Here is a 13,572-nt window from a genome sequence, read left to right as displayed (position 1 = left end):
CTGTTTTTGAGAGTTTTTATTTAGTGGTGTTTGGTGAAATAATTTCCCTTAAATTTAAAATAACGGGAAAATAAGAAACAATCAAAAAGTAATGTTTCAAAGCTGTTTATTAATTCTTCGTACTGCACAAACTAGCCCCATCCTTTTGGCTACGAGCGGAGCCAGCTGGTAGATCAGACTTTTGCCATAGCCGGTCGGCAAAACAGCGAAAACGTCCTTCTTGAAAAGGAATGAGCGGAGAGCCTCTTCCTGCTCATGTTTCAACGAAAACTCCAAGTCTAATTCTTCTAAAACTGATTCCAAAGCGGAGTCAAACTAGTGCTGTTCACTAGCCGTAGCCATCTTTCCTGTTGCGCTTTCTCCAGCGTCGCGCAGCTTTGTCGTCACTCCTGCAAAAGCCCGCCCAAAGAATCCAAACAAAAACCTTGCGTTGTGATTGGCGGGCACGATTTGATGCCTGGGGTGTTTTGTTGATATGGTGCGAGGCTAGACCCACTCGTAGGCAAAAATATTTTTGGCCGCTAGGCGGGTGGGTCTAGTTTACTAGGCTAGAAGGAAGGGGAAATTATTTGAATAAGGTTGTTGTCTATGCACACACACACACACACACACACACACTATGCAGCACTGTGCAGTCAATATCTGCGTATTAGATGGCAATTGGTGGCTGTTCCAGTGCGATGAGGCATCAGTGCGAGGGGGAATAATCTTACAGCTAATGACCCTTATGATATGCAGTCATGGATGAATGCTCTGACCTTTTCCTCAGCACAGGTTGAGTTCAGGTTGAAGTGTGGAAGGAGAGCCGCCCCGAGGCCACAACTGTTCTCCAGATTCTGCTCTCGTATCTCTGTGCCTTTTGACATTAATTTGAGACGTATGCTCAAATGAACAGGAATAGCTGTAAATGGACTGAGCACGTGACAGACTGTAACAGATGGTCTTTAATAAAGTTAAAGGTTAATGTAATCTGCTGCTTTCTTTTTCGCATTTGCTTCCCCCACAGGTACGTGAGGAAATGTGACTTTTTATTGGTTGTAGTCAGACTGTGTACATGGCACCCCCACCAGCTACCACACACACACACACAAAAAGATTATCACAGCACTTGCAAAAACATGTGAACCGGGTTCAAATTCAGCAGGAAGTGATTTACACCTTCACACTGACTGACACATACGATAGTTCATCTGTCGGTCTCGGGCTCTCCTGTGCTAAATTTAGTGCTTCGTAATGTTCTTAGTGTGAGCAACACTGGATTTCGAGGAGCTGAGAAAGAGTCTGACTCTTCAGCGAGACTTTAATTACGGTACAAGGCTGCACATGGAAAATAAAATGCACAAACAAAATAACTCGATTAATTACGGTCGATAATGAACACCCCCCGACTATTAGTTTAAGCTTCTTACTGCATTCCAGCCCCAGCAGGACTGACTATTACTCTTTTATAGGTGAGAGTAGGTAAGAAGACACGGTGAGGAATGAAGTAAACACACCCACACACACTAGTCTCAGTGCCCTGTTTCTGAATAAAACAGGAAATTCTCACAAAGACATGATGATGAAGCATCTAACCCTAAACCAATATCACAGATATTAAGCAAACATTTGTCTTGTGAAATGATCTGGTAAATCCACTAAATAGAGTGACTCGACATTATGAAAGAATAGAAAATCCAGCGCAAGCAAAAGATGATTAAAAGATACTCTGGGCAGTCTGCCTTAGAGCAAACTCATGTTTCTGGAATTCCTCCTCTTATTCTTAGCCACTGACCTCAACATCCATTCATCCTCTACTACAGCTGTGATGAAAAAGGAGAGCAGGAAGGAAGAAACCATTGTACATATATACACACATACATACACAGCCATCTTTGTTTACCAGACGAGACTATTAGCGGATCTAAGCGCTTTAGCTGACACACACGAAGACATGAGGCTCAGCTCTAATCCCGTTCAGCCCTTATAGATGCTATTAGCACATGAGGAGTCATGGGAACAAATCTTTACACACCGGGGAGTTCAGAAACAGCACAGCTGCTAAACTATGGACCTAAACGCTCACAAATGTACACAGCCCTGCTTCGAAACACATGGACACTGCTAATGATTTCATGCAATTTCTGCGTTAATGGCTTTGTTCTCAAGTATAGGGAGAATTTGATGGTCCTCATCATTATCTAATTTCGCACAGATTATTTTTGGCTTGCACTTTGGGCCTTTAGGGCTAAATGATTGAAAATATATTGTTTGGCTCGCACCGAATGTGACTAGGCGCAGATCTTGTGTGAAAAATTTGGAACAAAATAAGTGAAAGAGAGAGCGAGAGAGAGAAAGAGAGAGTGATGTGATGTGAGGGGAGGAGGTTACGGCCTGTGCTCCTTACCGGATAGCCTTCTGTTTTCTTCTGGCACCACTTCAGTAGAGCGTTCCTCTTAGATCCCCCATACTCCCGCGCCAGAGCAGCCAGAGGGTCTGTTCTTTCCACACTGACACCAGGGACACACACACACACACACACACACACACACACACGGTCGTTCACACTGCATCTGTGGACTTTTTTTTTTTTTTAAGTGCGCTTGAATGAAGTTAATTTGAATTTATTACAATGAATTTATGAACGTTTGACTATGTGTGCATGTACATTAATGTCGATCGTTTATATTACGATCGAGTTAGAGCTTGCGTGTCCTTGTGCGCCCTCTGTGTCCCTCCTGATTTTGATGCAAGAGTGAAAACGTGAGTTTGAGTACGTGACCAGATGAAAAATAATAAATGTGTGAGACCTTGTGGGAAATGTGGAAGACACTAAGGTCGTTGCTCTTAGGAATCACAGTGCGAGTCTTACTGAACTGCATGTGTATCTGTAATAATGTTCAAGTCACTGACAGTACATTCTGAGTGCAGTGATGAGCGTCACGGTTTAGCAAAAAGGTCAGGGTTTTTTTTTGCGCACAGTTTGCTTCAAATTGTTGTCAAACTGCCATCACATCAGGTATTTCATTCAGTTTTCAACCGCAAACAGATAAATACTTCTATCACACAGTGTTATCAGTTCTCCTCCAAATAACACTTATTACGATTAACTGAGTAACGAAGTTTTAACATTTCACTGTATCGAGAAACTAACAAAAACACATGAAAATAACTTATAATGCAAGTCTAAGAGCATTTATTGGGCGAGGTGGATTATTTTGAAAATTGATTATCTATCCCGGCGGCACGGTGGTGTAGTGGTTAGCGCTGTCGCCTCACAGCAAGAAGGTCCTGGGTTCGAGCCCCGGGGCCGGCGAGGGCCTTTCTGTGCGGAGTTTGCATGTTCTCCTCGTGTCCGCGTGGGTTTCCTCCGGGTGCTCCGGTTTCCCCCACAGTCCAAAGACATGCAGGTTAGGTTAACTGGTGACTCTAAATTGACCGTAGGTGTGAATGTGAGTGTGAATGGTTGTCTGTGTCTATGTGTCAGCCCTGTGATGACCTGGCGACTTGTCCAGGGTGTACCCTGCCTTTCGCCCGTAGTCAGCTGGGATAGGCTCCAGCTTGCCTGCGACCCTGTAGAAGGATAAAGCGGCTAGAGATAATGAGATGAGATGAGATTATCTATCCCACCAATGGCCTCTAACATAAGGGTCATTCCATGCCAAATCAACAAGAGGTTATGCTCGACCATCTCAGATTTCAATGAAATTTGGAGGGCTCAGAGATACTATTAAAAGAAGTTAATCCCCAAAACTTGAGCTTCCTATCTCCAATAGTTTCAGAGATACAGGCATTTGAATTTTTCGATTTTTTTGTTTTTTGCTCAAAACATACATATTTCAAAAGTGCAATATAATCTTTATTATGCAAGATAGAAACCTAAAGTTTTGCTCCAAACTATACTGAGAGAGTGTATTTAACTTACAATTTCTGTTGTATGTTAGTTTATGGCAGTCAGAATCTTTCTTTAGTCCAATTCCTATAGAACAGGGAGGAAGTTCAGCCATTTCTAGATGTCTAAGAACAAACTCATTTATACTGATCTCAAATTGAAAGCAACTACAATTAAATTCCCTAGTCAACTATTCAAAATATCCAATCCTTGCAAAGAAACACATTCAGTTAATAACATTGGTAAATTTTCTCAGTGCTCTGTATTACAATGTATTTAATATAATCCAAGCAATATAATGTTATCTGAACAAGTATGCAGTTTACAGACTCTAAAACTATAAGATATGAGCCACCTGTTCTGGTATCAAAGGTCACCTATTGTGCTGTGTTATATTGATAAGGCTGGCTGTTGACTGGTACACAATAGCTGGTCATTGACTGCTAATGTTACACAGTCTTAGATTAAAATCAATTTACAAATAATTAATACTGAGCATTAATTGAAATTTTATTTAAAATTGAGGAAGAAACATGTCTCCTAACCTACTTGAGCCTTATTGAAGCATTTATTAACCCTCAAATATCAGTTATATGAAAATATATCAAAAATTCGAATTTGGTGAAAATGGATTTTTTAAACCCCTGTAGTTTAAAAATACTTGAGAAACACAGAACAAAAATTTGGAAATATAAAATATGGGTCTTGGGGATTACTGAAAAAAAATTTACAAGTTCCTAACTGCTATCCCACATTGGATTTCTTGCTACTGAAAATGGCATGTTTTAGAAATCGGCGAATTTCAAAACCCTATTACAGACAAACTAGGAATAGTGGAGACTTGGTAAAACTGAAATTGGTAGATATTTCTGTGTAGATTTGAATAACATTCTTAGTTTAAGCATTACTGCCACAGGCAAGCTTCCAGAATGAATTAAAAATGCAAATTTGTCTTTTTAATTTCCTTGTTAAAATCACCATCTAATATACAATGACCATTGAAATTCTAAGTTGAAGCCTGTAGTACAAGACATTGAGTCTCTCTGTGCAAAATTTTAGGTTTCTATCTTGCATAATAAAGATTATATTGCACTTTGAAATATGTATGTTTTGAGCAAAATGCAAAAAAATCGAAAAATTCAAATGCCTGTATCTCTGAAACCGTTGGAGAGAGGAAGCTCAAGTTTTGGGGATTAACTTCTTTTAACAGCATCTCTGAGCCCTCCAAATTTTATTGAAATCTGAGATGGTCGAGCATAAATGTGTCAGATATTTGTTGATTTGGCATGGAATGACCCATAATGCAATGGTGTATGGCAAGCTAGTTAGCTAATTAAGCGCATTAATACAGATGCAATAATGCCACCTGTATATAATTTCCCAAGTAGGGAACGACTTGGCTACAGTCATTATCCTTTTTTTTTTTTTTTTTTTAGAACATTTCTAAATGTAACATCATTTTTTTTTGTTTGTGTGTTTTATTTGACCTATGTAAAGTGACCTTGAGTTTGAGAAAGGCGCTATATAAATGTAACTACTTTTTCTTCTTCTTCTTCTTATTATTATTATTAATCATGTATTTGCACACTTAACAAAAAAAAAAAAATCAGTATATTGGTGACCAACATTAGGGTATTAGCTATGAAGTTTTTATTTTCCTATGGGGCATAATAGTTATTATTCTATCCACATTCACTGGATATGAGCAATCGTGTGCTCTGATTGGCTACTCTATTACTAGGCTATCAGCTCGTATACCATGAGTAGAGAAAAACAAAATGGCGGAGCGTCTTCCTGAACCAACCGAGGATGAAATAAAAACTACTCAAAAACAACCCCCCCCAAAAAAAAGGCAACAAAATATGGAATGAAAGTATTTGATTGTAAGAACATCTCTTTTATTTTTCAATAATTATCATCATCGCATTTTTCACAAATTGTGACTGTCATTTTGCCGGTTTGTTGACATTCTGAGCGGAAATGATTTTGTTGGACGTTTTGTATAAAGCTTTATCGGATTTGCAGAAAATAAAAAAAAAAGCTCCGTTTCTCAAAATCCAGTGAATGTGGATAGAATAAAACAATAATTCCGCTCAATCTCGTCGTACATGGCTTATAGCTGACTTGGAGCTGTGCGCCTCGTCGGCTTTCGGCTCGTGTACGACTCGATTTCGTGGGATAACTGTTAAATGTTCACATCTTTATATTTTCCCCAAAAATGTTGAAATGCAAAGCGATTGTTTGTTGTGCTGGCAGCAGATTTATGTTTAATGAAAAAGTCGATAACAATTTTTTTTCTTACTCTGGTTGTTGATGGAGAGAAAAAAAACCCCAAACAAACAGGTGAATGCTAGCCTACTGAGTTTACATGGTCTGCTGGGCAACTATAAATAATAATAATAATACATGTATAGCATGAACATGTAATCTCTTTCATGGGTGCCAGTGTTACAGTCTACCGTATTTTTAGAAAATTAGGATTAATTCTACAAAATTTATCCTTTCAGATGGAAACATTTTTTAATCATGTGTTATGTGGCATCATAGCATAACAATTTCTGAGTTATTCTGCATGAAATCGTTAATCTTACGGCTTTCTGGTGCATTGCTCCAGTGTTAAAACGCTACTTAAAACTAACATAACAGATTTGTTAAGACGTTCCGTCATGTGTGCTGGATCCTACGGCCTACCTGTTGGAGCTCTGAACTGTGATTATCATTATACTGCACTGCTGCTTTGAATATAATATTACATTTATAGATTATCTTGTCACTGATCACTGGAAGAGAAAGAAAGCATTCTAGTGATGAACTGATCCTTTAGTGCCTCTAGTGGACAACAGGAAGAGACTCAAAAATTATAAAATGCTTATGTGAGCGCAATAAGAAGCTAATTTAGCAGCTATGTGTTGTGTAAACGTCCTGGAGTTTACCGTTGGTAGTTTTGGTGTGTCGATGTGTGAGTGTCAGCCTAACAATGTTTGTGTGTGGATGCGCGCTGCTTACTTGAGCTTACTGTTGGCCCGGCTGTAAGTGAACGAGGATGTTCTGCTGCTTAGTGCAGCTGGAGTCTTGATGACTGACTCGAGGGATGGACTCTTTCTCATCAGAGACGACGGCTTCAGTTCATCAACTGAAAACGAAACAGACAGGAGTTACAGATGCAGAACAAAAAGATGAGCAAAAACAAAAAACACCAAGCAAGACAAAAATGGAGGCTTCTGTTATAATGATGTCTCAAACCTCCCATAGTTAGTCATACACTACCGTTCAAAAGTTTGGGGTCACTTTGAAATGTCCTTATTTTTGAAAGAAAAGCACTGTTCTTTTCAATGAAGGTCACTTTAAACTAATCAGAAATCCACTCTATACATTGCTAATGTGGTAAATGACTATTCTCGCTGCAAATGTCTGGTTTTTGGTGCAATATCTCCATAGGTGTATAGAGGCCCATTTCCAGCAACTCTCACTCCAGTGTTCTAATGGTACAATGTGTTTGCTCATTGCCTCAGAAGGCTAATGGATGATTAGAAAACCCTTGTACAATCATGTTAGCACAGCTGAAAACAGTTTCGCTCTTTAGAGAAGCTATAAAACTGACCTTCCTTTGAGCAGATTGAGTTTCTGGAGCATCACATTTGTGGGGTCGATTAAATGCTCAAAATGGCCAGAAAAACGTCTTGACTATATTTTTTATTCATTTTACAACTTATGGTGGGAAATAAAAGTGTGACTTTTCATGGAAAACACAAAATTGTCTGGGTGACCCCAAACTTTTGAACGGTCGTGTACTGTATGTGTTCAAATGATGCTTTGAAACACTCATGACAAGTTAATCTCGGATTTACACAGCTGGGACTTTTTCATTCAAGTTAATTAGACGTCACGGTACCTTTTCAGCATTTCTATGAAAGCCCCTTCAGTACCAACATGGACAAAGAGAGCTGTGAATGAGTCATGTCTCGATTTCCCTGCTGACGAGGGTGATATGTCAAGCACACTACACTTCTAGGACATGTATTAAAACCGCAAAGGAACAAGGAAATAATCAACGCCAGGGTAGTGTGATGCGGTGGAAAACTGTTAAACACTCAAAACTCCTTTCATAAATACACTTATGAAAACTCGCCATATCAATCAATCAATCAATCAATCAATCAATCAATCAATCAATCAATCAAACATTTTGTGCTTAAATATATTACTGGAATTAGATTATGTGCAGGGTTCATCAGAGAAGTCACTGTTGGAGCGGTTACTTTAAAAACGAGAATGTATTAAAACTTTATATTAAACCTGTGATTTGAATAATCAAAGCTGCCGGTGTAAAATATTAATCAAGTGCTTCTGACCAGTCAGATGTGAGACTTTTTATAGCAACAGTGCTGTGGTTTAAAAACTTTATTCGTACCGGAGTGAGAGGAATCCACCAGGTTGATTCTTCTTTCCAGGGTTTTAGACAGAGGCTTGATGCATGAAGGCCTCTGTTATAAAGCAAACAAGTTTTTGTTCAGTGATTTGTAAAAAAAACAAACAAACAAACAAACAAAAAACACACACTTATATATTGTGGGATGTGTCGGACCTGTATGGGTGAGACAGCAGCTGCAGGAGCAGTGCGGACTGGAATTCCACTCAGGGGGCTTCTGGGAGACGTCGGCATCTGCACCGTACTGGCAGGTCCATCTGAAAGGAGTAAAACATCAGTTTGATAAAGTGTACAGTATAAAATAACAGCGATACTGAAATCCAGGTTTGTGTAGGGATACACCTATAATACCCACAATTCTAAAGTCCTGTGGAGCCGCTGTCTAGCACTGATTCATCGCCGGATAAACGCACCCAGACAGCCATTTGGACCATGTTTCATGAGGCCATTGTAAAAGTGTCATGATTACATGCATTCAGGATGAATTATTATCGCCATCAATAACAAGACTCTTTGTCTTATTATAACAAGAGCATTAAATAAACTCTCTAATACTGTGTGCTTATCTTCTCAAAATGAGCCAAAACAGTTCTCATTTCCCCTTCCAGAGAGTTCCTTTAAACTTGTGAGTGAGCTGGATTCAGAAATCAGAGGAGTAAGAGACGTTTTGAGAAGGAACTCAAACAGCTCTATCCTCCTGATTAGGACAGTGTAAACAACACAGATGACATCCAGATATTTACAAACTGGAGAAAGATGACAAAGATTAAACGAATAAAAGGGAAGAGAGCCCTCACTCTTGACAGCTGTGTCAAAGGACTTGATGAGGGATTTGACGGTGGCCCCTGGCTCTGAAGGTGTACTGCTTTCACTCTCACTACCAGGTGCATTCTGGGTCATAGCAATTCCACACCACTGAGGACTGCTGTCTGAGTCTGAGAGACTCCCTTCCTCCATCCGTGACCTGTCAAGCACACAAATACAGATGCAATGCAAAGTGGAAGATTTTGGATGGTGGAACAAATGTTGCTGCTTAAATTGAACTTCTGAATTATGACAAAACATGTTTGATATCGAGTATTACTCCCAAGCGCCTACGCTCGGTCGTTATCAGATAGCATGCATTCTAACATTTTATGCTTATTAGTAATCACAAACATCGTCACACTTCGCAAACACCAACTTTCTTAACTGGCCCCAAGCCATTAAAATCACATCTGGTTTCTTGTAAATGGGTGCGTTGAAACATGGGAAAGCAAAAGACGAATCCTAGAAGTAGTGCTCAAAAAAACAACAACACGCAGACATGTCTAGAACCAAAGCAAAATGATTTATTAACGACAAGTGTATTAACAGTCAAGATAAAAAGGTGAAACATCACACATTAATAACCTTAAATGATCCAAGTAAACAGCATTTTTTTCATCAGTGAACACATCACAGTAACATACTGGTTAAAAATCCAAATAAATTAAAGCTCTGCACAATCAAGAATTTTTAAATGCTTTCTCTGAATGATTGTACAATCATAGTTTGGTCATATTTGAAAGTAAGTGTTCATGGCAGTAAGTGCTGTAAGGTTGAAAAAGCAAGCGAGAATACTGTATGCTTATGTGCTTGCAGTACATGGCTTTATAGAAACCTGAGATATTCATAATGCCAGTAAAGTATTCCACTAAGGATCTGTGTATGACTGTTCAGTGTTTCCAAGTTGAGGAGCTCATAACATGCAGGAGTTATTTTTAATTAAAAAACCCCACAAAACTCAATTAGAAATATCCTTCTAAATTAAATCTCATTGCGCCATCTAGTGGTGGTTAGATGCTAAACGAGGTCTCAATAGTAAAGGCTGAGTAAATATCATCCTGAAGATTACTTGAAACTTTTAAGGGGAAAGCAGCTCATTAAATCAAATGTATAAGGTGAAGCTTTGCTGATGTAAACACTCAGAGAAAGCATGGACAGTACAGTGTGTGGAACCGCAAGGCGAATCAAGCTGGACTGTAACAATTACAGTCTTAAAAATCATGGTAAATTAGATTACAATTAAAGCAAACCATCAGGTCAATGTAACTGAGAAATACATGACTCCAACCCCCCCCCCACACACAGAAAGTGCCAGTTTAGTTTCAAAGCAATTCTTTCCAAGGCTATACATTATATTATCTGTTCAAAAAGTACATGAGCATCACAGATACAATATAACTGTTCCTTTTACTCCTTCATCGCCCCTTTAATCCAACACTGAATATCCGTTCAACGCTTCAGTCATCCTTAGTTTAGCTCAGGCTAAAGCCAAATCATCAAACAACAGAAGGAGGTGAATTACAGTACACGTTTGATACCCATTAATTTGGTACAGACAGTTTGTGCGATCCAACTTTACAAATCCAGCCTCGTTTTCTGCAAATACACTACCGTTCGAAAGTTTGGGGTCACTTTGAAATGTCCTTATTTTTGAAAGAAAAGCACTGTTCTTTTCAATGAAGATCACTTTAAACTAATCAGAAATCCACTCTATACATTGCTAATGTGGTAAATGACTATTCTAGCTGCAAATGTCTGGTTTTTGGTGCAATATCTCCATAGGTGTATAGAGGCCCATTTCCAGCAACTCTCACTCCAGTGTTCTAATGGTACAATGTGTTTGCTCATTGCCTCAGAAGGCTAATGGATGATTAGAAAACCCTTGTACAATCATGTTAGCACAGCTGGAAACAGTTTAGCTCTTTAGAGAAGCTATAGACCCCTTCGCATTAAACATCATTCATACGTAAGAGGAAATTGCGCGCGCAGCCTGGACTCAAAAAAGACTCAGCGACGGTGTTGTCGGGTGTCAGAATCGTAGCAGTGATGGGGTTAAAATGTACAGAATTCCAGCAGGATCTCACCCATTCCAAAAAAAAAAAAAATCGCCGACGTTTATGACTACAAGCCATCAAACGTGTAGACTGGGATGAAAGCACCATCAAAAATGCGCGGGTTTGCAGCGCCCACTTCATCACAGGTAAGATCAGGCTATTTTATTAAATCTTTCTTTTTTATTCTTTCTAGTCTTCGTTTATTGATGTAGCAAAATACTTTGGTAACGTTTGTCTGATTAGCTGGGTCATAGTTACACAACGTAATGAATATTGTTAGCATGTTAACTTAGCTTTGCATGCAATTTTGTTTGTAGGAGAGGTCTCGCTTGACTCAAGCAGTCCAGATTTTGTGCCATCATTATTTGCGTATGCCGAAAATCACAATTTTAAAGCAAGGATGGAAAGGTAAAATTGTGTGCCCTCACTCTAAATGCCAACTTACATTGACTGCTCTAACCTAGCTCCCGCCCCGTTCAGTTTCATTTCTGGTCTCTGCCTCTCGCTTTTTACGCAGTTCTGATTTCTCTTAGCTGCACTCTTTACACTATCATTCCTTTCATGCCATTACCTCCTGCAAATTGCTGTTTAGTGTTGGTATTTGCTGTTGTAGCTAAAGCCACATTGCCATCACATCACTGGCATAATTTGATTAAAACAAAATGAATATGAATGTCCCATTGTTAATCAAGTTGTACATGCCCGCACATAACAATCATATGCGTCTGAAGACTTGTAGGCACGAAGTTTTTCGTGGGTGTACACTGAAGTCTTGTCAATAAGGTACGAGTATATATCTGGCCATTGTATACCAGGGAACTTACTAACATCGTCCGTCCACTCTTTAATTAAATACGGATCCGGTAGGCGATGTCCACTTGTTAGAGTTAACTTATTTATGTAGCATTCTCGATCTTGTAACGACAATTGTTTTGCATAATCTGACAGCTCATAATGCCGGTCTATGGGCAGCGCCATTGTTTCTGGGTCCAGGCTGCGCGTGCATCCTGGCAACGGTCGGTTTGTTTACAAACATGCGAAGGGGTCTATAAAACTGACCTTCCTTTGAGCAGATTGAGTTTCTGGAGCATCACATAAATTTGTGGGGTCGATTAAATGCTCTAAATGGCCAGAAAAATGTCTTGACTATATTTTCTATTCATTTTACAACTTATGGTGGTAAATAAAAGTGTGACTTTTCATGGAAAACACAAAATTGTCTGGGTGACCCCAAACTTTTGAACGGTAGTGTAAACACTTCATTCAATGAAGTATTTTTGTGGTTAACGATTTATGCTAATGTTTATTACATAACACACACACATATATATATATATATATATATGTATATTATAATACTGTCATTTGGTCATCTGAGTATAATACGGTATTCTTTCTCATCCCTCCACTGCTGTCTTGGTGTTCTCAAATGCTGATCCAGCAGTGATTCTGAAACACAAAGGAGAAGAAGATGTCCGAATGAACTTGGATCTGACATGGACCTTGTTAAGAAAACAAAACCAGAAATTAAACGCCTGGTCAGATGCTCATTCCGTTATCATGCATGTCTGAAATGCACATTAGCATTGTGTTTAACCTAAATGGATTCTGTAAACTACACAGGCAATGGAATCAAAGACAATAGTTTTGTATTTAAGTTCAAGCTTTCCAGAAAATGTTCATAAAGAATGCAGTGACTGCCACAAACTGCTGGTGGCGCCAAATACCAAAATGTGGAAAGAGGAAATAATAAGCACACCAAACAAGGCAAAGCCGAAAGGAAATAGAGATTAAAAGCACATTCAAATAATGGACAGAAAGAACAACCATTCAGACATTCGGGCCAGAGGCAGGCGATAATAAGATCGGCACACAAGCTCTTAAATACAGTCATTAATTCTTCCACTCTGGTAGATCCATCCATTCACTACTCATTTAGTACGAGAGCTTGGCTGTCACTAGCAGTAACATTAACACTCACCTGGGTGTTATATAAAGGTGGCCATGTCTGAGGAAAATCCTTTAGAGAGCGACCTCAGGGAGCGTCTGAGGAAGAGGGGATAGCGAGGTACATCGGCTAGTCCGTTTGGGTGCAGTGGGGAGAGTAAAATACAGGTATGTGCAGATCTTTAATGATCTGGCAACCCACAGACTTACAAAATGTATTGTCACTACAGTTTTTGGAGCATACTCATATGACTTAGCAGATATGATTTTTTTTTTCTTTTCTGCTTGACTACAATCCTAAAAGCCAAGTATCGAATACTGATCTGCCATACTTATCTGGTACAAACCTGGAAAAAAAAAAGATCGCATGTATAATCAATTCTTAGATCAGTATTTAATCAAACATACTCGACTGCACCCGTTCGTTATGAGACCTACAGGAAATGCAACAGAAAATCAAAGAG

General features: G+C 39.1%; 1 protein-coding gene across 10 annotated transcripts in view; it reads right to left on the bottom strand.

Moving 5' to 3' along the window:
- Nucleotides 1–13,572, bottom strand: part of specc1 (sperm antigen with calponin homology and coiled-coil domains 1) — a 268,966-nt gene that overhangs the window by 77,871 nt on the left and 177,523 nt on the right. For all 10 annotated transcript variants that reach the window (XM_060912649.1, XM_060912648.1, XM_060912646.1 and 7 more), the window contains 5 exons: nucleotides 9,098–9,264; nucleotides 8,457–8,557; nucleotides 8,283–8,355; nucleotides 6,878–7,004; nucleotides 2,387–2,489 (listed from right to left, as the gene is read on the bottom strand). In XM_060912649.1, the coding sequence (XP_060768632.1) occupies nucleotides 2,387–2,489; nucleotides 6,878–7,004; nucleotides 8,283–8,355; nucleotides 8,457–8,557; nucleotides 9,098–9,264 (571 nt within the window). The remainder of the gene's footprint in view (nucleotides 1–2,386; nucleotides 2,490–6,877; nucleotides 7,005–8,282; nucleotides 8,356–8,456; nucleotides 8,558–9,097; nucleotides 9,265–13,572) is intronic.

Source organism: Neoarius graeffei, chromosome 28, assembly GCF_027579695.1.
Source record: "Neoarius graeffei isolate fNeoGra1 chromosome 28, fNeoGra1.pri, whole genome shotgun sequence".
Classification (NCBI taxonomy): domain Eukaryota; kingdom Metazoa; phylum Chordata; class Actinopteri; order Siluriformes; family Ariidae; genus Neoarius; species Neoarius graeffei.
This window is presented reverse-complemented; position numbering and strand designations above follow the sequence as displayed.